At 49.4% G+C, this 26,493-nt stretch overlaps 1 protein-coding gene across 1 annotated transcript in view; it reads right to left on the reverse strand.

The window, feature by feature from the left end:
* The window catches only part of UCK2 (uridine-cytidine kinase 2), a 67,344-nt gene that overhangs the window by 36,586 nt on the left and 4,265 nt on the right, over window positions 1–26,493 (reverse strand). Inside the window, exon 3 of the mRNA XM_029933413.1 lies at window positions 26,296–26,434. Coding sequence (XP_029789273.1) covers window positions 26,296–26,434 — 139 coding nt within the window. The remainder of the gene's footprint in view (window positions 1–26,295; window positions 26,435–26,493) is intronic.

The following is a 26,493-nucleotide window of genomic DNA, read 5'->3' on the forward strand; positions in this document are numbered from 1 at the left end:
CCAACACGGACTGCCTAAGACAGAAGCTAAGAGGTGGACCGGAGAAAGTGGGGTGGGGGACACAGAATGACAGGTGACAGCCAGAGCAGCAGGCGAGGGACATGAGGTGTACGAGGACAGCATTCAAACCCCTCAGCTCGGCACACGGGCCTATCGTGCTGTCCCTGTCTCTCACCCCTGCTACCAGCTGGGGGGGGGGGGGGAATTACACACTGCTTTTCCCAGCTCCCAGGTCCTGTCCAGAATGTCCCCTGTCCGCGTCTCCACCGCCGTTGCAACCTGGCGAACTCTTGCTCTTCCCACCAGGCCCAGTTAGGGCATCACGGCAGTCACCTGCCTTCCCCGCTCCTCACCCCTGCAATTGTCTCTGGCCGGGTGTTCCTGATGTGCACTGCACTACTCAGCGGCTGCACCTCCTATCCTTTCTCTGTCCTCCCCTACTTCCTTCCTGTCTCTGAGCGCCAGGTTCGAGGGATGTTTGCCAGATCGGTGAGTGCCGCAGACAGTACTGAGCACCACAGCCTGCCTGCGGTCCTGGAGGAGCCTCATCAGCTCCACAGCCAGGGGACTCAGAGAGGACGAGGGCCAAGTGCCAGGTCACTCTCCACCTTGGTTGTATCAGGTATTCCCGGAAGGGAGGTGAACAAGACTGCCTACTTCCCATGGCTGTAGGTGACTTCAGGATCCCTGGGAGAGCAGGTGTGAGAGGTCTGGTAACCGTTAGCTCGCGTGCGCTCTCTCTCTCTCTCTCTCTCTCTCTCTCTGGGTCCAAACGCTTTCCCAAGCCCCAAAAATGTTCTGTCTGCGGAGAATGAAGCCATGACACAGGTATGACTGGCTTCTGAGTCTCGTCCGCATCAACAAAGAACCAAATGTTAAAAAGAAAAAGGCCCAAGGGCCCCTGGGTGGCTCGGCCAGTTGAGCGCCCGGCTTCAGCTCAGGTCACGATCTCACGGTTTGTGGGCTTGAGCCCCCTGTTGGGTTCTGTACTGACAGCTAGCTCAGAGCCTGGAGCCTGCTTCAGATTCTATGTCTCCCTCTCTCTCTGACCCTCCCCTGCTCGCACTGTCTCTCTCTCTCAAAAAAACAAATAAATTAAAAATTAAAAAAAAGAAAGGCCCACGGCCTCTGAGGGCTGTACTTGGTGTGTAAACGTCCTTAATTCTCAGGCTCAAAACACGGGTCCCTGCTGCTATCGACAGCTGCTGAAGAGGTGACATTTGACTCCGGAAGTGGTTTCCAATGGATTTATCTATTAAAGCCATTCAGCGCCCACTCAGAGGCGTCCAAAGCTGGGGTTGGGAAGGTTAACAGTTAAGTCACCATCTGGCCGACTAAATGCAAGCAAGCTGACACATGTCACAACTCCTCGTTTGCTCACTGAAGTCATTCCAAGTCTCCTTCCCTAAGAGACACCGCTCTGGCCAGCTGGAAGAGAAATAAACACACACAAGAAGGTCACCTAAGGGGCACCTGGGTGGCTTAGTTGGTTAAGCGTCTGAGTTTGGCTCAGGTCATGATCTCACAGCTCATGAGTTCGGGACCCGCGTCGGGGTCCATGCTGACAGCTTGGAGCCTGGAGCCTGCTTCAGATTCTGTGTGTGTGTGTGTGTGTGTGTGTGCGCGTGTGTGTGTGTGCGTGCACCCCTCCCCTGCTCCTTCTCTCTTTGAAAAAAAAAAAAAGAATGTCACTTAAGAAGTGAAGACTAAGAAATGTGGATGGAGTGGTTGAAAATTTTGTCTTTACATTAGCTCATTACAAGTTACTGAAGGGGAAAAAATACACAAAAACAACCATCAAAACTCACCGGATGCCTAAACTGTCTGGTATTAGGGATACAACAGGCACTTAATGTTTGAATAATTTAATGCTTAAACATAAGCTGCCTACTCCGTCAACGGACCCCAATCAGCCTAGTAGAAACCAGGGCTCAAACAGGAGCTTAGTAGCGGCTTTGTGGTGCGCTGGCCGTGTGAGCGCGGCTAAGACACCGCATTCCGAAGCCCGAGTTGTAGCACCTGCAATAAGCTGGATGGTTACACACGTTACTACACATGTTACATAACACGTAACATGTTTGGAACGTACAGCACACAACACCCTCTGTGCTGGCGGACAGACACCGCCTTACCGTGGATCCCTCTTCACCAGTCAAAACCGTTTTCAGACAGGGGTGCCCGGGCACTGTTCATTATCTGACTCTGGCTCAGGTCACGGGTCATCTCCGGGTTTGCGAGTTCAAGCCCCACATCAGGCTCGCTGCCCTCAGCCTGTCAGCACAGAGCCCGTTCAGATCCTCTGTCCCCCTCTCTCTCTGTCCTTCCCCACTGGTTCGTTCTCTCTCTTTCTCTCAAAATAAATAAACAAACTTAAAAAATAAAATAAATTTCAAACAACCGTTTTCATACCTATTTTCACACGCTACCCTCCCAACATCTTGGTGCCATGGACACCTTCTACTTCACAGAGAGGATCGAAAACCGTGGTGGTGAGTCTGCGTGTAACAGTCACACCCAGAGGTGGGGAGGAGCACACTCACAGGCATTTGGACCTCTCTCCCATGACCCCTGCCGCTGCCCCGGGCCGGCCGGATCAAGGACACAGCATTCCAAGTCTCCCCTGCGCAGGCCAGCTCTGGGATGCTGCTCGGGCTCTCCACCCTCCCCTCTGCACCCACCTGCGGTCCTGGAAACATCCACGGTCTCGTGCCTCTCACACAACAGTCACACCCGGTGACTTCCGGTACCTTCCCCCCAGGCAAGATTGAAACCACGTCCTACTGCCCCGAGTGTGTTCCAACATCAACACAAACTCAACTGACAAAGGCTGTGTGGGCCCAGTTAGGGCAGAAGCTGGTGATGGGAAATGCAGAAACTGGGGTCTGGATAGGTATGTGGACCCAAACACTACCGAGCATGGGGGTTCTGGGTCTGCTGGTTCTGAAACAAGACGGCAGGGATGTAGGTCTGCTGCCATATAGAAGAGCCTTATTTGGGGACCTCTTGGCTGCAGAATAAATGGAGACTCAGACAGGGGCTAGAAATAGGCATTTGTGGAAGGAAATCAGGAAGCCTGACTCATTGCGACTCACACGGTAAGGTCTACTACTTCCGGAAAGAAGTCCTAAGGAGAGCTGGCTGGACCCTGCCGATCACAATCTACGTCACTCCAGAGATAAAGAATGCCCTTTCCATGTATGTTACAAGTGTCTCTCTAACCAAGATAGAACAATTCAAAACAGGGGGAAAACCCAGGCGGCCAAACATTCCACACTACTTCCTGTTCAAGGCTGAGAAAATGGCAGCCATCATTCTCCCCAGAGAGATACTCTACGGAATCTCTCCTCTTTTCAGTGTCCATATGTTCAAGGAACTTAGCAAATTACTAGTAACACCTGTTAAAAAGAAAACCACAGGCCCAAAATGGCGTCACTTGGGCCAGGCCAAGCCACCAAACCACGGCTGGAGGCCTAAGTAACCGCCGTGGCAACCTTCTCCAGCAATGAGGTCTTAACCTGGCACTCGGGAATTTTCCGGCAAGCACCAATGAGGGAATGGGTCTCACGGGCCCTCTCCCTCCCCCAAAGGAAGCTGAGGTCACCCACTTAATAAGACCCCTAAGTCCTTCCCCTAAGAGAAGGTGCCCTTGCCTGGAGCCATCTTTTCTTTTCTCTTGCTAATAACTTCATTGCCCTCATTCCTTCCAGTGAAAACCTTCCATTTGGGGACCCCTGAGGGATCTCAGTTAGTTAAGCATTGGACGTCACGTCATGATCTCACGGTTTGTGGGTTCAAGACATACATTGGGCTCTGTGCTGACAGCTCAGAGCCTGGAGCCTGTTTCAGATCCTCTGTGCAGCCCCCCACCCCGCCCCTCCACCAGCTGTGAAGGCATACTCTCTCTCCCTTGCTCTCAAAAATAAACATTAAAAAAAATTCCATATTGGGGCATCTGGGTGGCTCAGTTGGTTAAGCATCTGACTTTGGCTCAGGTCATGATCTCACAGTTTGTGAGTTTGAGCCCCATGTCGGGATCTGTGCTGACAGCTCAGAGCCTGGAGCCTGTCTTCAGATTCTGTGTCTCCCTCTCTCTGCCCCTCCCCTGCTCACACTGTCTCTTTTACTCTCAAAAATAAATAAAAACATTTTTTTTAATTCCGTTTTTTCCACTCCTTGGAAATCTTTGGACTTGGCAGAAGGGAGGCACCCTGCTTTATGAATCACACTAAAGCCAACGAGATCTATACATTTACACGGTTGAATTATCTTTAACACACCTTCCGAAGATAACCTATCTAACTTTTCACATCCAGTTAAAATCTTAATTATGTTCTCTTTTTTTTTAATTTAGTTTTGAAAGAGAAAGAAAGAGACAGTGAGCAAGTAGGGGAGGGACAGAGAGAGAGGGAGACCCAGAATCCAAAGCAGGCTCTGGGCTCTGAGCTGTCAGTACAGAGCCTAATGCGGGACTCGAACTCCCCAACCTCGAGATAATGACCTGAACAGAAGCTGACGCTTAAGAGTAAAAGTCAGAACCAAAATCAACATAAACTCAGGAAAAGACAGATTTCTTTTTTAATCTAAAGAGATTCAAAAAATACATTAAACGGAAAAAGAAGACTGAGGCTCCTAGCTGACTGAGTCAGTGGGGCATGCGGCTCCTGATCTTGGAGCTGTGCGTTCGAGGCTGCATCGGGTGTAGAGGTTACTTAAAAACAGAATCTTTAAGGGGTGCCTGGGTGGCTCAGTCAGTTAAGCTTCCAACTCTTAATCTCGGCTCAGGTCATGATCTCATAGTTCAGGAGATGGGGCCCCGCACTGGGCTCTGCGCAGGTGGAGCGAGCCTGCTTGGGATTCTGTTTCTCCTTCTCTGTGCCCCGCCCCAGGCTTGTGTATGTGTGTGCGCATGCTGCCACTCTCTCTCAAAATAAATAAACTTTGAGATGCCTGAGTGGCTCAATAGGTTGAGCACCCGACTCTTGGTTTCAGTTCCATGGGCTCAAGCCCCACATTGAGCTCCATGCTAACAGCACAGAGCCTGCTTCGGATTCTCTCTCTCCCCCTCTCTCAAATGAATAAACTTTAAAAGAACACAAGGCTGAGTTGGTGACAGTCAGTCTAACTGTAAGAGAGGGGGTGAGTGCCTGGGGGCCGGGGCTCACCGGAAAGGCCGCACGCACTCTGCTACAGAGCAACCCCCCCCCACACACACAAGTACACAGCTGCCCCAGCCAGGGTGTCCACAGGGACTCACACTACCTGTCAGTTCTCTTATTCTTCGAGTGATCAGGTCCTAGAGGGACACCAGAGAAAGCAGCATGTACCTTCCCCAGGGCTATGCAGAATCACCTGATTTAAGTTAATGAATGTCCTAGGCCCACTGGTCCCCACCCCCTCACTGGTTCAGAGGCTGAGCCCAGACTTTTCTGTGTGTGAGGGCACAGGTGCCAGCCTGCCCCTGCCTTCCAAGGCGCCCGGGCCAAACCATGCCAGAATCCACGGCCGCACTGCCTCCCAGCGCCGCTGCCCTCCACCCCCCTGGGACAGGATGAAGGCAGATGGGAAAGGGGCCTTCATTACAGGAAGAAACTTCAACATGAAACCTCTATGTTCATGTTAACCAATTAGAACTGCTCCCACACATGGGCCTTCCACAAGCCCGTTTTTTCCAGAGCCTCGAACTCGTGTGCAGATGAAGAGGTCCCAGGAGTCCCAGGTGTGAAATCCTCCAGAAGAGAGACACACGGGGCATGGAGGGAGGAAGGAAAAGGGTCCAGGACATCCTGGAAAACGCCAGCAACTGCTCTGGGGACGGACAGAGCTCAAGCTCCCTGCCGGTCCTGCTGTTTCTGGGTCGCCCACGGCACATGGCTAACCCGCCACGCCGGTCGATCTCTGAGTCAAGGGCATTGTTAATCACACTGACTTTATACAGAAGATGACCAAGCTGTGGAAGCTGATGACTTGCCAGCAGCTCTGCAGCCCTGGGGGAGACTGGGGGAATGTGGGGCGTCTGGGCACCGCGCCAAGAGCGCAAAGGGAAGAAAAAATACCTTGAACATGAGAACTCTGTGGGAACATAAGAGACTTTTATTTTTTATTTTATTTTTTTTAGTGTTTATTTTTGAGAGAGAGAAAGGTGGGGGGGGGGGGGACAAAGAGTGGGAGAGACACAGTATCTGAAGCAGGCTCCAGGCTCTGAGCTGTCAACACACAGCCCAACGCGGGGCTCAAACCCATGAACCATGAGATCATGACCTGAGCCGAACTCGGACGCTCAACCGACTGAGCCACCCAGGCGCCCCTAAGAGACTCTTAAATATGGAGAACAAACTGAGGGCTGCTGGAGGGGCTGTGGGAGGGGGCCTGGGCTAAGTGGGGAAGGGGCATTAAGGAATCTACTCCAGAAATCACTGTTGTACTATATGCTAACTTGGATATAAATTTAAAAAATAAATGTAATAAAAATTTAAAAAGAGAAAAGAAAACTCTGTGAACCAACCGAGCCACCTAGGTGTCTAAGCGTCCGACTCTTGGTTTCAGCTCTGGTCAGGATCTCATGGGTTTGAAAGCTTGAGCCCCACATCGTCCTCTGCCCTGACAGTGCGGATGAAGCCTTCTTGGGATTCCCTCTCTCTCTCTCTCTCAAAATACACTTAAGAAAAAGAAAAAGGCTAACACTTTAAAAAACACACACAACTCTCTGCTACTCATTCCAACAGATGAGCGTTCCTGTCTAAAACTAGCTTTTCCTGTTTTTACAAAGACGCCAGATTCCCTCGCTGCCACCACGCTATATAAAACTGGCCACGAACTCCCAACACAAAATTCCTGAGCCAGAGATGGGAAAAGGAACTGTTTCTATGCAGAAGTTAATCTCATTTTCCTCTGTTGATGTTGGATCTTACCATTTTGTTTGAAGCAGTAATTAGCACCTGGGCACCGGCTTCCTGATCTCACTTCTGCACCACCCACCCCATCACCCGGCCCTGCCCGCTTTCCTCGAAGTCTCAGAGGCCAGAAAGTGCCAGACCACATTCACTCCAGGACGACCACGTTAGTGCCGGCAGCAGGGCTCCAGAGAGAAATTCGGCCTTGTTCTGGGTTCTCCCACTTCTCCCCGGATCCCGAACCCACAGTTGTGTGGGTACCGCATGGACGCAAGGCTTTCCTCTCGTTGGGATTCTCAGGGAAGGCCACCTGACCTCCACTGGGTTCGCTGGGAAACTCATGGGGCCACCAGACCATGATTCTCTCCTTTCCCCATCCTCTGCCCTCCTCCACGCTGGTAAGCCACACCAAGTAAAAGTAAATCAATATTGACATTCCAACGTGAGAATCTGCCTTCTCCTTCCGTTGAGGCCACTTGTGACACACTGCCCTTCCCTGTTATTCTGACTTACTTTTCAGAACCACATTCACCTGCCTTTGCCCTCACTGGGCTCACTTTGTTCCCTACCCCCCGAGGCAGCTCCATCTCTGTGCCTTCCTAGTAAGGCTTTCTATCCTCAGCTGACATCAGCCGAAGAATCGGGACGTGAGAGGCAGCTAGTATGAGACCTAAGGCTCATGCGTTTCTTTTTTGCATCTTTAAAATTTTTTTGGTTTTTGGGTTTTTTTTTTTTAAACATTTATTTATATTTGAGAAACAGAGAAAGACAGATCATGAGCAGGGGAGGGTCAGAGGGAGACACAGAATCTGAAGCCGGCTCCAGGCTCTGAGCTGTCAGCACAGAGCCCGACGCAGGGCTCAAACCCACAAACTGTGAGATCATGACCTGAGCCGAAGCCGGACGCTTAGCCAACCAAGCCACCCAGGTGCCCCTCTTTTTTGCTTTTTTATAAATTTTTAAAGAAAGAGAGAGAAAGCGCATGTGTGAGCAGGGGAGGGGGCAGGGGACAGAAAGAGAGAGAGAGAGGGTAATAGAATCTTAAGCAGGTTTAATGCTCAGTGTGGAGCCTGATGCGGGGCTTGATCCCACCACCCCGGGATCATGACCTGAGTGGAAATCAAGACTCAGGCCCTCAACCAACTGGGCCAGCAGGCCCCCCAAGGACCATCCATTTCTACAACAAACTCCCAGTCCATGGAGACCACAATGTTTCCTCTAGATGTTTAACACCTATCAATTCTTCTTCCTTAAAAATTAAAAGAAAAAAATTTTTATTGTTTATCTGGTCGGGGGGGGGCAGGGAAGGAGCATAGAGAGAGGGAGACACAGAATCCCAAGCAGGCTCCAAGCTGAGCTGTCAGCACAGAGCCCGGTGCAGGGCTTGAACCCATGAACCACGAGATCATGACCTGAGCTGAAGTTGGACACTCAACCAACCAACTGAGCCACCCAGGTACCTCTAATGCCTACCAGTTCTTTAGAAGATTCTAGAAGGGTTATCCAAACGAATGAGGTGACACCAAGCATTAAAGGAGAAGAACGGGCAGGTCACAAAATAAGCCTAAAAAGACAGCAGCCACACGCAAACTTTAACTTCACTCAGTAAAGGCAAGTCAACAATTCCCCGCTCTATTTTTCTTTCATTCAGAACTGCAGTTCAAATGTTTGATAAGTCTAGCAATTCCACCCTCAATTCCAGGACTGTGAGCAACGTTTACATAATCGTAACAATGTAAAACACTAAATGTCACTCTACCTGAACTTGATACAGTTACAATAGAAGAGACATGTGGGGAAGGGGAAAGTGCTGGTTAAAACCTAATCGTTTAAAACCTAATCATCTAGGATAGGAAGTAAGGAACTCCTGACATGGAGAAGGGGGATATCAGAATACCATATAAATGTGATTTTTTTGAAATACGGAGACAAATAAAAATAGAAAAGAACAAAAGAGCTGAAAATGGCCGGTCTCTGGGGCACGTGCGTGGCTCAGGGGGTTAAGCATCCAACTCTTGGTTTCAGCTCAGATCATAATCTCAGTTTCATGAGTTCAAGCCCTGCACTGGGCTCTGTGCTGACAGTGCGGAGCCTGCTTAAGATTTCTCTTTCTCCCTCTCTCTCTGAAAAAAAAAAAAGAAGATAGTAATAAAAAAATAAACATTAAAAAAAAAATAGAAAAAAAGAGAGTGGCTGTCTCTGAAAAGTGAGACAGGGTGAAAGAGCGGGGTCTGCAGGCTCCGGTACAGACCTCACAGCAGGTAGAAAATGTCCTCAGTGTCCTCATATCTTCATCTTTGTGAGAACTAACACTGACTGTTTCCCATTTACCAGACAGCATTTCAATTCCCTTCTCTGTACTAGTTCCTATCAACCTTACAACCTCTGAGAGGCAGGCACTATTTTGTACCCATCTTACAGACAAGGAAAACAAGGCACAGAGCAAGACCTAAGACCACCGTCCTAGGAAGTGGCAGAGCTGAGGCAATATTCTCTTTTCATACTAGACACTCTGTAAACTTCTACCCAAATAACAATATGCAGGTTAGATTTTCAGTCGTGGACTTGCACGTACACAGCAGCATTTGGAAATAAGAATGGCCAGGGGGAGTCATGGTGGCTCAGTCAGTTAAGCATCTGACTTTGGCTCAGGTCATAATCTCACGTTGAGTTCGAGCCCTGCACCGGGCTCTGTGCTGACAGTGTGGAGCCTGCTTGGGATTCTCTCTCCTTGTTTCGGCCCTCACGGCCCCCCAAAGCAAATAAATAAGCAACAACAAAAATAAGTAAATAAGAAGGGCCAGTTAGTTTAGACATGAGGCTGAGAACAATTTCCAGTGCACACGACTGAAGGCTCGGATGGGGACAAAAGCAAGCCTCCCTGTGCTGCTACACCCGAAGGTGGTGATTATTTAATTTGAACAGGTGCCCCTGTAACAGGCTGAGCCCACAGCTCCACCACTAGCGAGAAGCCCTTGCCCTCAGGAAGAAAAGTCCAAACGGCCCTGTCCAGAGTTTTACTCAGACCCTGGGACTAGAAAAAAAGATCCCTAATCTCTCAATCAGAACAGCTTCCGAGACTCTCGCAACCTGACACTGAGAATATGTGAATATTTATATCAAAGAGGGCTCTCTGCCCCTTGCTGTCCTCACACTGTCTTCCAGGATGGAATGCTGGGACAGCACATGTGACAGAAGTCTGCACACATTTCAAGAGACTGATCGCCCTTCTGAAGCCCATCTGCGGACCCCAGGCTAATGTAAGGAGCCCTGCCCTGCAGGAGACCCTGCCGCCACTGGAGGGGAAGGGAAGGAAAGACAAGACTTAGCCACCTCCCAAATATTACTATAAAATACTGCCAAAATTTTTAAGCGGTTTTTTTTATCAGCCCAATTATAGGAACCAGGAAACAACCAGTCAGTAACCAGGATGCTCAAAACTCCAAATAAGGTATATGATTAGAATTTGGGGACATGAACTATCTTTGCAGGGATGATACCTAGCAGTAAAAGTCACCAGCAAAGGCATGGCCGCAGCCACCTGCAAGAGCATCCCTGTCCTCCGGATCCTGCCAATGAGGCTACGATAGTTCCCAGATCTCAAGGAGACTGACATTTAGCTCATATAAATCGACCTCAGATGCTGTTAATTGTTGCAAAGTTAACATAAGGCCACACCGTGGGGAGCCTGGATGTCTGACTCTTGATTTCAGCTCTGGCCAGGATCCTGGGGTTGTGGGATCGAGCCCCGTGTTGGACTCCACATCAGGCTCTGTGCTGAGCGTCTAAAGCCTGCTTAAGATTCTCTCCTTCTGACCCACCCCTGCTAAGAAAAAAAAAAAAGATAATTTCCTACCTCAAGGGACATGGCCCCTAGGGAAGCCGTGAAGACCCCTACTTAGCTCTGTTAGCGTCTGCTGCAGTTACTTCACTTTTCTGGGACGTGATCTCCTCATCTGGGAACAGGAGTAATGCTAGTAATTTATACCTTGAGCTCTTGAGAAATTAAAGGAGCTTAGCATGGCACCTAGCACACAGCACTTAGGAAATGAACTATTGGGGTACAGATTTTGAAATGAAATAGATGATAAGCACACATACAGGGTAAAGGCGGCTGGGGGCTCAGTCGGTCAAGCAACTGACTTCTGCTCAGGTCGTGATCTCACAGTTCGTGAGTTCAAGCCCCGCATAGGGCTTCTGTGCTGACAGCTCAGAGCCTGGAGCCTGATTCAGATTCTCTCTCTCTCTCTCTCTCTCTGCTCGCTCGCTCTCTCCCTCTCTCCCTCTCTCTCTCTCAAAATTAAATAAATTTAAAAAGAAATAAATATATAAGCCAGACGAACCTCATATGTAACCCATTTCCATACTCGTGGCAAAAAAACCCACCTCCTTATACTCCCTGCAGTATTTTTGAGTACCTACAATATTCTTCCTTTTTTTAAAGTTTTTTTTTTTTAAGTTTATTTCTTTTGAGAGAGAAAGAGCATGAGTGGGGGGAGGGGAGAGACAAAGAGACTCCCAATCAGGCTCTGTGCCGACAGAGTTTGAGCTCCCGAACCGTGAGATCATGACCTGAGCCAATGTCAAGGGCTGGACGCTCAACCGCCTGAGCCATCCGGTGTCCCAGCACCTGGGATATTCTAATCGCAGTGGGTGGGTAGAGACGAGACGGAAGACGCTGTTCTTAATACCCACCATCTGCTGGAAAGACAGACAGTGGGCAGCAACAAGGGGTGCTGGAGGGAGGAATACATAGGACAAGGGGAGGGACAGACACTTCCTCAGGCTTTGAAGTGACCAGACAAGGAGGGGATAACACGGCGGGCAGACGCAGCAACGCCTGGGAACAGGAAGGAGGGGACAATGAGTTTGTGAAGGGACAGGATGGCATGTGGAGGACAGCAGGAAGGAAGACCACGCTGGCCGGCTCCATGGGGAGGCAGTGCTGACCACAGCCTGAAGGTGAAGGAGGGCCACCGATGAATGAGGGGAGTGACAGGCTTGATCACGGCCACATTTCCCCCCAAAAGATTGCTCCGCTCCAACAGCGATGTGGAGAATGTTTTGGAAAAGGTCCAGATTGGCAGCTGCGAAACCAGCCACCGAAGAGTTATGCAGGCGAGAAATGATGGACGCGGGGAGGAGAGGTCATTTTAGGACAAGGAGGACTGACCGGACCCCAGGAGGCCTGCCTGGATGGCGGGAGGATGTAGGAGCACTGGCTGGAGGGTGGCAGAGCGGACACAGGGGTCTGCCCCGTGCCATCGTGTGCAGAGAAAACACAGAAGTGCGGGTCCAGGCATAGCAGCAGGGAAGGTCACCGCCCCCCCCCCCCCGCCCCCGCCCCCGCTGCGTGAATGGGGAAGGAGCCGAGGAAAGGACCTGGGACAGGAAATGACCTGGGAGTCGTAGACAAACGGATACGGAGAGGGAGAGGGAGAAAACCACTGGCCCAAGCAGGGGGTCCTGAGGGGGCCACATCCACAGGGAGAAAAGAACCCAGACAGTTGGCTGAGAAAGAATGGCAAGAGAGGTAGAAAGCCAGCCGAGGGTAGTGAAATAAAGTTCCCTGGAAGAAATGGTCCTGGCAAGTGTTACAGAAGAGCAACATAAAGATGGATGGCTTTAACAGGACTTGGGGACTGGGGAGCACAGGTGACTCTGGCAAGAAAGGCTTTAACCTATCTGTTAACACGTTCCGACCCCGCTAGACCTCTGACGGCACTGACTGACTCCTCCACCTGCAGGTCACCTGTCACACCTTCAAAAGAGCTAAGTCCTTTCTCTGCACACGACGAAGGATACAGAGATAGACAGCCTGCAGTCCAGGGTCCTGGAATCCAGAAATCGCACACCGGCCAGCCAGCCGACCACAATACAGGGGCATGAACCTGACAGGAAAGTGAAGGCATTTCGTAAAGCACTAGGCGAGGCCGTGGATGAGCAGAGATGAGTCAGACCTGGACACGTCAGGCCCGTGAGGTCACGGGCTTTCTCTGATGCACTCCTCCGTTCCCAGCACCTACCGGAGGGCCCGGCACCTTGTAAGAACTCCGAGAGCATCTGCCGAAGGAACGAAACGAATGGAAACGTGACCTGTTCTCTCAGGGGTAGACAAGGGAAAAAGCTTTGGGGGATATTTGTGATCTGGATTTGAGGAGTGGTAGGATTTTGCTAGATGTACCCTGACTGAATATTTTTACAATGTATTTTCTATACAGGACCAAGTTCCTAGGAGTCACACAAGTCTTGCTATGCCCCCAGCTAGAAAACAGATCTTATCTCTACAAAGTCTTCAAATCACGGACAGAAGAGGGAGGGAGGCAGTGATGAAAATGTGTTGGTCACACACTGCTCCTTGACGTGGAAAGTATCTCTGGAGGTGTGTTCACTGAGCCCCACAAAATCTGTACTCTTTCCCACGGGTTCTTTTCTTTTTTTTTTTTAATGTTTATTTTGAGAGAAAGAGAGAGACAGAGTGTAAGCAGGGGAGGGGCAGAGAGAGAGAGATACAGGATCCAAAGCAGGCTCCGGGCTCTTAGCGGTCAGCAGAGCCCGACATGGGGCTTGAACTCATTAATCACAAGATCATGACCTGAGCCAAAGTCGGATGTGACTTAGCCACCCAGGTACCCCCTATAGGTTCTTTTTTTTTTTTAAGTTTTATTTTTTAATGTTTTATTTATTTTTGAGAGAGAGACAGCATGAGCAGGGTCAGAGAGAGAGAGGGAGACACAGAATCCGAAGACAGGCTCTAGGCTCGGAGTTAGCTGTCAGCACAGAGCCCAACACGGGGCTCGAACCCACGAACGGTGAGATCATGACCTGAGCCAAAGCCGGACACTCAACTGGTTGAGCCACCCAGGCACCCCTCCCCCCCACAGGTTCTACTTTTAATTAGAAGTGTTTTATTATTATTTTTTTTAGTTTATTTATTTTGAGAGAGACAGAGACAGGGTAAGCAGGGGAAGGGCGGGGGGCGGGGAGAGGGAGAGAGAGAGAGGGAGAGAGAGAGAGAGAGAGAGAGAGAGAGAGAGAGAGAGAGAGAGACAACGAACCCTAGGCAGGCTTCCATGCTGCCAGAGCAGAGCCTGACACGGGGCTCAAACTCACGAACCATGAGATCATGACCTGAGCCAAAACCAAGAGTCTGTCGCTTAACCGACTAGGACGCCCAGGCATCCCAATTAGAAGGGTATTTTAAAGGAACGTTTGTAAGCTGCTTTTTCTTCCCCTATAACCACCCAGTGTAAGACAAGTCTGCTTAACTCTTCAGGAAAAGGTCCAACTTGACAACAGCAGGGAAGAACCAGGGAGGCCTGAGGCACGCTGGTAAGGCGACAACGGGACAACTGAAAGGCGGCCCATGGAAGGGAGCGGCCACCATCTGCCCTGTAGGGGGCCTGGTCAGCAGAGAAAGGCCACCACCTTACACAAATAACACCAGGAACCGGAAATCACGCTGTCCCAATGGCCATCCGTGCCACCGCCCCTGGACACATGGAGCTCACGTGTCCAGGAAGCTGGGCTGGTGGGCAGTGGACAGCAGGACAGTCAGCACAGCTGCCCCAGGGCTTGGGCCATGGATCCGGCCGCTGCAGCAACGCCCCCCCCAATCCCCCTCTGTGAGCATCTTCTCCTCGCATCTCACCAGCAATTCTCCAAGGTGGACTTTATCTGCTTTTCACAGATGCACAAGTGGGTTCCAAAGAAATGGATCACAAGCGCTCAAAGCTGGGATGTTAACACACGCACGGCCGTGTCTGCCACACCCCTAAGCCGTCCAGACCTGCAGTGGGAACACACTGTCCAGGAGCCAGGGGATTGGGCTCCCATCCTCGCTTTAAGAGACCTCACAAAGCCTCGATTCTTTTTTTTCTTTTCTTGTTTTTCTGATTCTTTTTATTTATTTTTGAGAGACAGAGCGTGAGCTGGGGAGGGGCAGGGATAGGGAGACACAAAATCCGAAGCAGGCTCCAGGCTCTGAGCTGTCAGCACAGAGCCCAACTCGGGGCTCGAACCCACAAATCGTGAGATCGTGACCTGAGCCGAAGTTGGATGCCTAACCGACGGAGCCACCCAGGTGCCCCATAAGGCCTCGATTCTCTCAGCCATAAAGATTGTGATTCCCACTGAGTCCTGCAAAAGGAGCCCCGTGGCAGGCCTGGGATTTAGGTCTTCTGAGAGGACATGTCCAAAAAAACACAAGCTTTTCCACCTCGACCTTGACCTCTCCTGATCACAGCTTCCAGAAACCAAAGGGCCGAACCCTCAAGCTCAGCTCTGTGTCCTCCGCCCACAGCTTGCCTTTTCTTCCAGAAGAGTAATCACTGCCTCTCTGGCCCGTACACTCTGTGTTCAATACTATGTGTCGAATACTATTCTGTTCTTTCTGTTTTCAAATATTTATCCTCTCTACCAAGGAAGCGGAGAAAAATAAAGCCGTGGACTAGTCAAAATAGTATGTTTTGCTTTGGTAGAAAAATCAACAGGTCCTCGGGAGATATGCCTCACAGTCAAAAGCAGGGCCCCTGGCCAATCTCACCAAACTCAACTCATGGAGAAAGCTCTTAGACCACCAATAGGCCACACAACAGAAACAGGCCCCTTGGGCACCTGGGTGGCTCCCTTGGTTAAGGGTCTGACTTTGACTCAGGTCATGACCATGGCTCATGAATTCAATGCCCCGCCATTGGGCTCTGTGTGACAGCTCAGAGCCTGGAGCCTGCTTCAGATTCTGTGTCTCCCTCTCTCTGACCCTCCCCTGCTTGCACTGTCTCTGTCTCTCAAAAATAAAAAACATTAAAAAAAAAAAAAGAACAGCACCCACTTTGGATCCTCTGTGCCACCCTCTCTGCCCTTCCCCCACTGGTGTTTTTTCTCTCTCAAAATAAACAAACAAGAAACTTTAAAATTTAAAAAAAATATGGGGCACTTGGGTGGCTCAGGCCATTAGGCATCCAACTTCAGCTCAGATCATGGTCTCATAGTTTTTGAGTTCAAGCCCCATGTAGAGCTCTGTGCTGACAGCTCAGAGCCTGGTACAGTGTCACAGGATCTACGAGAAACCCAGTTAATACCCAGTTGAAGTGAATGTTGGTAAGTGGCCGGGAGTATCAGCCTTCCAGGACTCACCTTGGTCACAAATGCCCACTGCACTGTGCAGGTGTGGGTGGGAGCAGCTGTGAGAGAATATTCAGGAACATTGGAGACTAGTTGCAGAATTGAAAACTGTTAAGGGATGAAAGAAGAGGCTCTCCTATAGATGAATATCCAGATACCTAGTGAGCAACTGGCAAAGCTAGGCTGGAACCCACATTCCCTAAATCAGCGGCCACACAAAGGCGTGCTGATACCGCAACATGAAAGGTCTAATGACTGAGCAGGAGTCCTTTCACAAGCCTGAACGTCTCCAACTTTCTGCCTTTCACAAAACTAAGGAGGTGAGTGCCAAGCTGGTTGACGCCTAAAAACATATTGAATTCTAACACAGATTTTGGAATGTAAAAACTGAGCAACCTTGATATAATAAAAGCCCTTCCATTCCCACTGTCTGTTAACAGCAGCTTCTCAAAGTTTCTATCTTATACAAGAGAAAAGTCTTATTGTAGCATTAAGTAGTAATAACCCACTGATACATGCTATAACCATCAAGTTGCCTTCCAACAGAATGCTACCTTTTATGTTTAAGTGTGTATCAAAATGTATAGCTACTTGTTCTGATTAACTTAAAACAATAACCACAGTCATATATTCTGAAAGAAGTTAACATGAGACTCTCCTAAGAATAGAAAACAAAAACATTCCAATGCAAACATACATTTTTGCTGCATAAAAATGATTTGGCTTAGGTCATGATCTCACGGTTCGTGAATTCAAGTCCCACATCAGACTCTGTGCTGACAGTGTGGAGCCTGCTTCAGATTCTAGGTCTCTGTCTCTCTCTGCCCCTCCCCCCTTGCCTGTCCCCTCTCTCTCTCACTGTCTGTCTGTCTCTCTCTCTCTCTCTCTCTCTCTCTCTCAAAAATAGGAGGATATAGCGTGGTGCCTGGGTGTCTCAGTCTATTCAGCATCTAACTTCAGCTCAGGTCATGATTTCATGATTTGTGAGTTTGAGCCCCATGTCGGGCTCTGTGCTAACAGCTCAGAGCCTGGAGCCTGCTTTGGATTCTTTCTCTCTCTCCATCTCTCTCTGTGCCCCACCCCGACTCATGCTCTGTATCTCTCAAAAATAAATAAAAACATTTTTTAAAAGTTAAAAAAATGATAGAATGATCAACTAAAGATTTTCAAGCATAAAAAGATGAAATTAACATCTTGTGAGAAAAGTAGAACTGAAATATGATTTCAAGGAGAAAAAAGAAACAATGAAGCTTTCAAATAAGAGCTTATTCATATATTTTTTAATGGATGACAATAGGCTAAATTATTCCAGTATTTAGAGCCCAGCAGATACATTTTAAAGAATGAAACAATTATTATTTCAGAATGTCAATATTTATAACATCAGAAAGTTTAGAATGACAATATCTATATCAGAATTCTAGCCTTTGCAACTCAGAATGAAAGCAAACTTGAGGCCAAAAATATGCCTCAGGGAAGGGCGCCTGGGCGGGTCAGTGGGTTAGGCGGCCACTCCTGATTTCAGCTACTCCTGATTTCAGGTCCTGATTTCAGCTCAGATCTCAAGGTTCATGAGATCGGGCTCTGGGCTGACAGTACGGGGCCTGCTTGGGATTCTCTCTCTCTCTCTACCCCTTCCCCACTCATGCTCTCCCACACTCTCTTTCTCAAAAGAACTAAATAAACTTAAAAAAACAGGATAAAGAATTCTCTAAAACTTCTCCTAGCAGTTCCAGATGCAAATACGTTCGAACCAGAGTCCAAACCACAAGTCAGGGCTCTTAGCACTGCATTCTACGAGCTGGCTCTCTGCAGCCGGAGCCTCCCCGACCAATTTTCAGACGAGATTGCATACTTACAAACTGATTAAGATGCTAAAGAAGCACAACCCTACTTCGCCTGTGCACAAAAAACTCACATTCTTACGATGCCTTATACAAGCCCTACACCAACATTTCTCCAAGTCCCACAAAGGGCATGTGGCAGAACCTTCTATCAATATTACTGTGAAATGCAATTTCCTACCACAGATGAGGAGGGGGCCACATGGGGCAGGAAGAAAACCGTAGGCCACCTGCTCCACAGGGCACTCAACGTTACCACGGGAAGGATGGGAGGTTCTGAGCCATTCTAGACGCTTCTGCAGTTTCAAAGATCATTTTTAACACCCAGGTAACAGAGCAAACTGATGGTTTTTCTCTTTTAGACTGACTTTCCTATCATCATTCAAAATTCTCAAAGTCATTCATGGTCCATTTTAGAACCAATGGCCCCCTAGCTAATCAAATTACTGCTTCAGAGAGGCCCAAAGGTTCAAGGCTTTCTAGGATTCTTGAGACATTTCGGGTTATGTTAAATAGTCTATTGATGGAAATTTTTTGATTATAGATCTTTTGGCTTTCTCTGTACGAACTTCCATGTTCGCTTAACTCTTGGACACATGTGGCCTGTATACTGATTAGTATATATACATATATATTTTTTTTTTTTTTTGAGAGAGAGAGGGAACAATTGAGCCTGCACATGAGCAGAGGAGAGACAGAGGGGGAGAGGGGGAGAGAGGGAGAGGGGGAGAGAGGGAGGGAGAGAGAGAGACAGAGACAGAGAGAGAGAGAGAGAGAGAGAGAGAGAGAGAGAGAATCCCAAGCAGTCTCCTTGCCAGCAGCCCGTTGTGCTAGACCTAAACAGACCCACCAGGTGCCCCACTGATTAGTTACTTTTTATCAACACCTGACAGTTGTTACACCTTTTCTTTTGTCTTTTAGACACTCTATTTATTCCTTTTCATATAATCTTTGCAGTTACGTGTTCATTTAGAAATATTTCTCTTTAAAAAATAGAAGTTTGACTTGTTGTTTTACATAGGATTGAATGAAAAAATACATTTATTAAAATTAAATGATCAAATCATCTGGTAAAGAGATTTGAAAATGTTTCCAGTGTGAAGCAACACTGTTGCCAAAAACCACCTATACACCTACAAACTTGTAAACAGAACCTATAAGAACTTATAAAATAGTCCAGATAAGGGTTTTCAGTGGAGCTTTAATTCACTACTTAAAAACCTTTAAATGGAGCACCTTGGTTTGCAAAAACAGCTGATATGCAAAGGTGAACATTTTCTAGTTGGGTTTTAGGGGTTGGGACTATTGTGATTTGGTAAGCACTGCAAACAGGGACTCTCTTGTTCTTGGATCTTTGAAGAAGCTTTCAAATATGATAGCCTTCAAATCACGATTCAAAAGACTAAACTTCAGGGCGCCTGGGTGGCTCAGTCGGTTAAGCGTCTGGCTTCAGCTCAGGTCATGATCTCATGGTTCGTAGGTTGGAGCCCCGTGTCAGGCTCCGTGCTGACCACTAGCTCAGAGCCTGGAGCCTGCTTCAGATTCTATGTCTCCCTCTCTCTCTCTGACCCTCCCCTGCTCGTGCTGTCTCTCTCTGTCTCCAAAAAAAAAAGTTGTTTTTTTTAAATCAAGACTAAACTTATAACCAAATCTTCAGCCTTGTCATCACCAAGACTAATATCACCAAGATCATCCAACATCCGTGAGTCACCACGTGTGAAACAAGACTTTTAAAAATAAAACACTCTTTAGTCACAAATAAACATTTCAGTAAAATCGAAAGGTTTTATACATTTAAAGAAACCATCATTTGGGGGCGCCTGGGTGGCTCAGTCAGTTAAGCATTCAACTTTGGCTCAGGTCATGATCTCGCAGTTTGTGCATTTGAGCCCCGCATTGGGCTGGGCTCTGTGCTGACAGCTCAGAGCCTGGAGCTCGCTTCAGATATCGTGTCTCCCTTTTTCTCTGCTCCTCCCCTACTCATGCTTGCTCACTCGCTCGCTCCTCTCCAAAAATAAACAAAAAAACAATTTAAAAATAAGGAAACCATCTTTTAACTGTTCATATCATTTTTTCTCAGTTTCATAAGTCTTATTTTTGTGTTTTATAGAGATTATACTCAGGTATCTAACTCATATATACATGGTAAATTATGAAAAGGATATGGCCAAACGCTTTAGTAAGTTGGCTTACTGATAAAAGTGATTTGATGATGTTAACTAAAATTTAAATAAAAAATAGGGGCGTCGGGGTGGCTCAGTCGGTTAAGTATCTGACTTTGGCTCAGGTCATGATCTCACAGTTTGTGAGTTCAAGCCCCATGTCGGGCTCTGTGCTGGCAGCTCAGAGCCTGGAGACTGCTTTGGATTCTGTGTCTTCCTCTCTCTGTGCCCCTTCCCCGCTCATGCTCGGTCTTTCTCCATCTCTCAAAAATAAATAAAATGTTTTAAAAAAACAAAAATTAAATTTAAATAGAAAGTAAGTGAATAAAATAAAATAAAATTTTAAACAGTGCCTTGATGGACCAGAAAACGTGCCTGAGCACGTGCACACACAGAGCACGCCCCCTGCCCGCTGTTTCCCTGTTTTAAAACACGGAGACACACATCTAGAAGCCCTCGGAGACCTTGAGCCATCCAGCAGCACCGTCTCAGAGCCCACCAGCCCCAAAGACCAGGCCCCCCACGGGGACGCTCCCAACACAATCTGTCCCCAGCACAGAAGGCCCCAAAAGCAAGACCCAACAAGGAAATGACAGACGCAGCAAGTGCTACAGAGCCTGGTGGAGTCAGGTGACTCTGGAGAAGCCACACTTCAAAGACATTCAAGCAAGGAATGAGAAGGAAGGCAGCTGACCACAGGCACAGCTGGGGACAACGGACAAGCAGCGGAAGAGGAACACACTGGGGACCTCAAGATCTGCTGGGCCTTCTTTCCTACTGTGCCAGGCTCTGGCACCGCGGACGACAGATTTCCAGGCACATCCTTGGGCAGAGGAAAGGCCAGGGGTGTGGCACCGCCGGCTGCAATGGGACAGAGCAAGGGGGGGAGGGGGGCAGCAGGGCCACCTTGTGCTGGGCCTCGATGGCCACGGCAGCAGTCTGGGGTGGCACAGAGCATGCAGCACCAGCTCTGAGAAAACCAGGGGACCAAGCCAGTCCTCGGGGTCCCAGGAGCACCAAACAGAAGGAGGCAGCGGAGGAAGCAGCCCGGCGGGACGGGGACGGCCGCAGAGGCCCAGGACAGGGTGATGGAGCCAAGGGGATGCAGGCCAACAGCACATCCCAGAGCACTTGCTCCAAAAGCAGATGAGTCATGGTCAAGCTGAGCTGAGGTGACAGCCCGCACCTCCGAGGACAGTGCTGTTTGCTCTCCTGGCCGGTTACTCCCACAGTCAGACCACCCTCCCTGCTGCTTATGAAGACAGCTCAGAGCGGGGACAGAGTTCGGAAAGGGAAAATCCGGACTCCGATCCAAGCTGTATCACTTATTAGCCAAGGTCAGTCAAGTCCAAAATTCTCCTAACCTCATCTTCCACTGTTACCCATCAATGGGGAAGACGCCAGCCTGACTTCAAAGGGGAAGAGGGAATCCGAATGCTTTAAACGCCAACTGGCTTGGTGGGGGGCCGGGGGAGGATGCGTCAGTAGAGCACTTGATCTTGGGGTGGAGGTGACAGCCCCACTTTCAATGTAGAGATTACTTTAAAAAATTAATAAAATCTTTAAAAAGAAAAGAAAAAAATAAACTGGCTTGATGGTGGGGCGCGTAGGTGGCTCAGTCGGTTAAGCGTCCGGCTTCGGCTCAGGTCATGATCTCATGGTTTGTGGGTTCAAGCCCTGCGTCAGGCTCTGTGCTGACAGCTAGCTCAGAACCTGGAGTCTGCTTTGGATTCTGTATCTCCCTCTCTCTCTGACCCTCCCCTGCTCACGCTGTCTCTCTGTGTCATTCAAAAATTAAAAAATAATTAAAAAAAATAAAAATAAAAAAATAAACTGGCTAGATGGTGAAAATGGCTTAAGCAACGTTTAACTGCAAAATACTGATCAATCGACCTTCTCTCACATAGCCTCAAAGCCCTTAATACACTAGCGCCGGGGGCTCAGTCAGTTAAGCGTCTGACTTTGGCTCAGGTCATGATCTGGCAGTTCCTGAGTTCGAGCCCCGTATGGGGCTCTGGGCTGTCAGGGCAGAGCCTGGTTGGGATCCTCTGTCCCCCTCTGTCTCTCTGCCCCTCCCCCATTATGTGAATTCGTAGTCTCTCAAAAATAAACAACGAAAACAACACAATATCTTATTCTACAAAATGACATTCATTCAACAAATACTCATTCTAAAAAAAATTTTAAAGGTTTAATATTTGAGACACAGAACACAAGCAGGGAGGGGCAGAGAGGGAGACACAGAACCCAAAGCAGGCTCCAGGCTCCAAGCTGTCAGCACAGAGTCCACACAGGGCTCGAACCCATGAACCGTGAGATCATGACCTGAGCCACAGTCGTAGGCTCAAGGGACTGGGCCACCCAGGCGCCCCGCAACACTTTTCTAGTACTTACTAACTAAATGCTAGGCTCTGAATAAGCAATACCAAATTAGGGTTCAAGGGGCTTTAATAGTTTGGTCACTGCAATATGAATAAAAGAAAGAGGTGGCCTCAACTGTGGCTTCAGATCCTAATTCAAATAGACTTATGAACTAAATCATGAAAGGATAATTATAAATTACAGTCTGCCTGACTCGGCTCAACCAACACCTAATACCAAACACCACTGCTATATCAAACACGGACGTGGACCTGAAGACACAAATACTTGAGACGCTGTCACAGAGCGTCTAGCATAGGCGGGGGGGGGGGAAGACCAGCCAGCAAGTAGCCAGATGACAAGGAAGGCAGAGGGCGGTAAAACTAGGGCCTCACCGAAGACAAAAACCGATTCTGATTAAGGAAATGAACAACCCAGTTCCCTGTGAGGAAGTTATTTACAGAACCAAAGGCTTACAAGGACCAGAGGCCATTCCAGAGAAGATCCTGAGCAGAAGTGTACAAGAAAGGGGTGCCATAAATGTGCCTGTGTGCACGCGGGTGGCAGGTCTCGAAGAGGAGGGGGAGAAGACAGTCTGGCACCAGATCTGGGGGTCCAGGGGATTTGCATGGAGATATCTGACCAGCAGTTTGGGCAACGGAGACTGGTCCCAGATTTCCAAAAAGGAGACCTAATCAGAGCTATAGGCAAGGAAGCCCACTCTGATCGCGGCCTTCAGAAGCTACTTTAATTGGTCAAGGAAGAAGTCACAGAAAAAGGCGAACTGGCATCTGTGTCATGGACATCTAGAAAAGTTTATGCTATTTCTTTTCCCTTTTCCAGTGTGACTTCTTGCTCATCTAGACCTGTCCTTTCGGAGGGAGGGAGGGAGAGGGAGAGACGGGGGTGGGGGGGGAGGGAGAGAGAGAGAGAGACAGAGGGAGACAGAGGGAGGGAGGGAGGGAGAACTGAGACACAGAATTGGAAGCAGGCTCCAGGCTCTGAGCTGTCAGCACAGAGCCTGACATAGGGCTAGAACTCACGAACCGCGAGATCATGACCTGAGTGGAAGTCGGACGCTCAACGACTGAGGCACCCAGGTGCCCTGAGAATCTGGTTTGTAACATAGGTCAGAATAACTTTCTCATCTTGCTACAACTTTACAGTGAGTTTTTAACAATGACTCGCCACGTCAGCCTGGCAGAGCTTTCTCTAAAGTTCTAGTTCATTGTCATTTATAAAACAAACTAAAAAATGCGATACATGGAGCTGAAATCACTTTTTTTTTTCCCCTTTGGGTCAAGTATGGCTGAAACCACTCGGCAGCCATTTTCAGGCAGCCCTTTTCCAAGGCGAAGGCTGTAAACATGTGTTCTCCCGCCCTGCCCCCTCCCTTGGTCTTCCTCTTCTTCTTCACTCAGTTCTTCCTTATCAAGATCTACAAGGGCACCAGTCCAGAACGGAATCCACCACTAGGCATATCATGTGGATACATTTACCTCTTGTCGAAGTGATGAGACTGTGTTGGACTCCAGGGACTCTGCAGTTCCTTCTAGATCTAAAACTGTCATTTTTGAGGATGTTCTCAGACCTTTTGCATTTCCCAAGTTCTTTGGGGATTTTTTGTTGTTGTCTTTTTTAATGTTTTATTTATTTTTGAGAGAGAGAGACAGAGAGACAGCATGAGCAGGTGAGGGTCAGAGAGAGAGAGAATCTAAAGACAGGCTCCAGGCTCTAAGCTGTCAGCACAGAGCCCAATGCAGGGCTCGAACCCACAAACCATGAGATCATGACCTGAGCCAAAGTCAGACACTCAATCGACTGAGCCACCCAGGCACCCCTCCCATGTTCTTCTGACAGACACATAATAAACACGGAGGGAGCAGAGGACCAATCGTGCTTCCAGATCCTCATGTACGACCACGTTCTGATTTCTGACTTCCAAAGGAGGTCCTGTCTGTCAATGCTGATCATCCTTCAAAAAAATACTTTGAATTTCTTTCAAGAAAGGCACGAAAGCCTAGAAGAAGACAATCAAGTTATCATGGCAGCAAACGGACTAGAATAAGGAATGACAGAAGCCCAGGGCACCTTTGGGCTTTTTAAAACAACGGGCTGCCTGGGTGGCTCAGTTGTTAAGTTAAGCATCTGACTTTGGCTCAGGTCAGGACCTCACATTTTGTCAGTTCCAGCCCCATGTCGGTCTCCCTCTCTCTCTGCCCCTCCCTTACTTGTACTCTGTCTCCCTCTTTCTCTCTCAAAAATAAATAAAACACTAAAAAAAAACCCTAAAGTAACAAAACAATGATAATATTCTTACACAATGACACACTATTTATCAATGATGGAAATGCATGGTTTCTTTTTTCATTCTTCCAATGTGACCCCTCCTCCTCTCCAGACCCATCCTGTTGGAGGAAATACAAGACCTGGTTTTGAAAACAGATCCCTTCTTCTGAGTTCCTATCATCTTCCTCCTGGATGAGAAAAACACCAGTAACCGGGCTCACTACTAGCTCCCATTCAACATGTGACACAAGTGACACAAGTAACACGCCTTCCGCAGATTATCCATTGAGACCAGGTGATGACTCAGGAAAACAAAGAAGGGAGTTCCTTCACCTCGTAGGGTCTCAGTTTCCACCTCTGGAGTGACTGACGATTTGGATGATTACCAAGGACATGGTTTCTAAATGCCACACTCAGGGGCCAGTTCGAGTCTCCCTCCTCCCAGGAGGACTGAACTTAATGGTTGAGCCCAACTACATGCCAGACGGAGCGCTGGGAACACGGCCAGAAACGACATAAAGGCCCCATGCCACAGCCATAGGCTACAGAGGGAGGAAGGCAAGAATAATCCTAAAAGACCAGGGAGACCTGCCTGAGAGCGTTGGCATCGTACCTCTGCCTCCTTCCCAGGGCAGCAGCGCTGGAGGGAACACACAGCAACCTGAAAACGCATTCAACCAGGGGCAAATGCCATCTCAACTTTGGGGACCTAAAGATGCCAGATCCCTCGCCCTGACAGCTAGAAACCGGATTAACTTGATCAATAAAGAAGTTTCACAGCGCCAGCTGCCGGGTCTGGGCCGGCGCGCCAAGGAGGGGGAAACGTGGAGCCAAGATGGAGGAGGGGCCCGGGAGGAGTCGGCTGGGGCGCGAGAACGGCGTGGCTCGCTCCTCGTGGCGCCAAACGGGCTCCCGGCCCCGCGGTCCCGGGCCTGGGGGGGCAGCGTCCCACCTCGCCCACCGCGGAGCGCAGCCCCCAGCTCGCAGGCGGCCCCGGAGGCGCCCGCGCTCCCGACGCGATCGGCGAGTGCTGAACGCCGAAGGCTTTGGTAAAGGGGAGCGGAGAAAGAAACATCTGGGAGGTCCCCACCCTTCTCCACCTGCAGAAAAGGCCCGGGGCAAAGCTGTAAAAAAAAAAAAAAAAAAGGCATTTCCCTAGTTCTTCCTTGCTTGGCTGATAAAACAAAGAATGGCTCCTAAGGGGGTCGGACGCCCCTCGCATGGACCCCGCTCCGCGGACCCACGGAAAACCGCGGCCCTGATGAGCACGGAGCCAGGACAACTTTCTCATTGAAACCGCCCACGTTTCTTCCCAGAACCATAAAAGACAGAAGCCCCTATTATCATTCGGTCGATGTCGCCGCACCCCGTTGGTACTCAGGATTTCCCCCCTCCAGCCCGCCCCCCAAGAATCCCCTGCAATCCCCAGCCCGACTCGGGCTCCCTTCCCCGGGACGCCGCCTCGCGCGTTCTCGCAGCCCTCCAGGTCGGGGTGCCCGGCTCGCCCGGCGCTCGGGGCTTTCGGCGAGTTCCCAGGGGAGGGGTTCGGGGGAGGGGGCGCCTTGAGGGCTCTCCGGCGACCCAGCTCCAAGCCCTCTCCACCGATCCCGCCAACGTGGGACTCACAAAACAATAAGCATCCGCTTTCTCAGCCTGTTCCCCCCCAGGAGCCCGGCCACGAGTTACCGCAGCGGAGAAAAAGAGCGAGCGGGCGCGCGCCAGCCCCGCGCCTCGTGGCCGAAATCCCCGCCCGCAGTCCGCGCGGCTAGGGCGTGGGGGGAGGAGGGGAACCGGGCGCTGGAGCGCCGCCAGGCGCGGAGGCGC

This window comes from Suricata suricatta, chromosome 3, assembly GCF_006229205.1.
Source record: "Suricata suricatta isolate VVHF042 chromosome 3, meerkat_22Aug2017_6uvM2_HiC, whole genome shotgun sequence".
NCBI classification, from domain to species: domain Eukaryota; kingdom Metazoa; phylum Chordata; class Mammalia; order Carnivora; family Herpestidae; genus Suricata; species Suricata suricatta.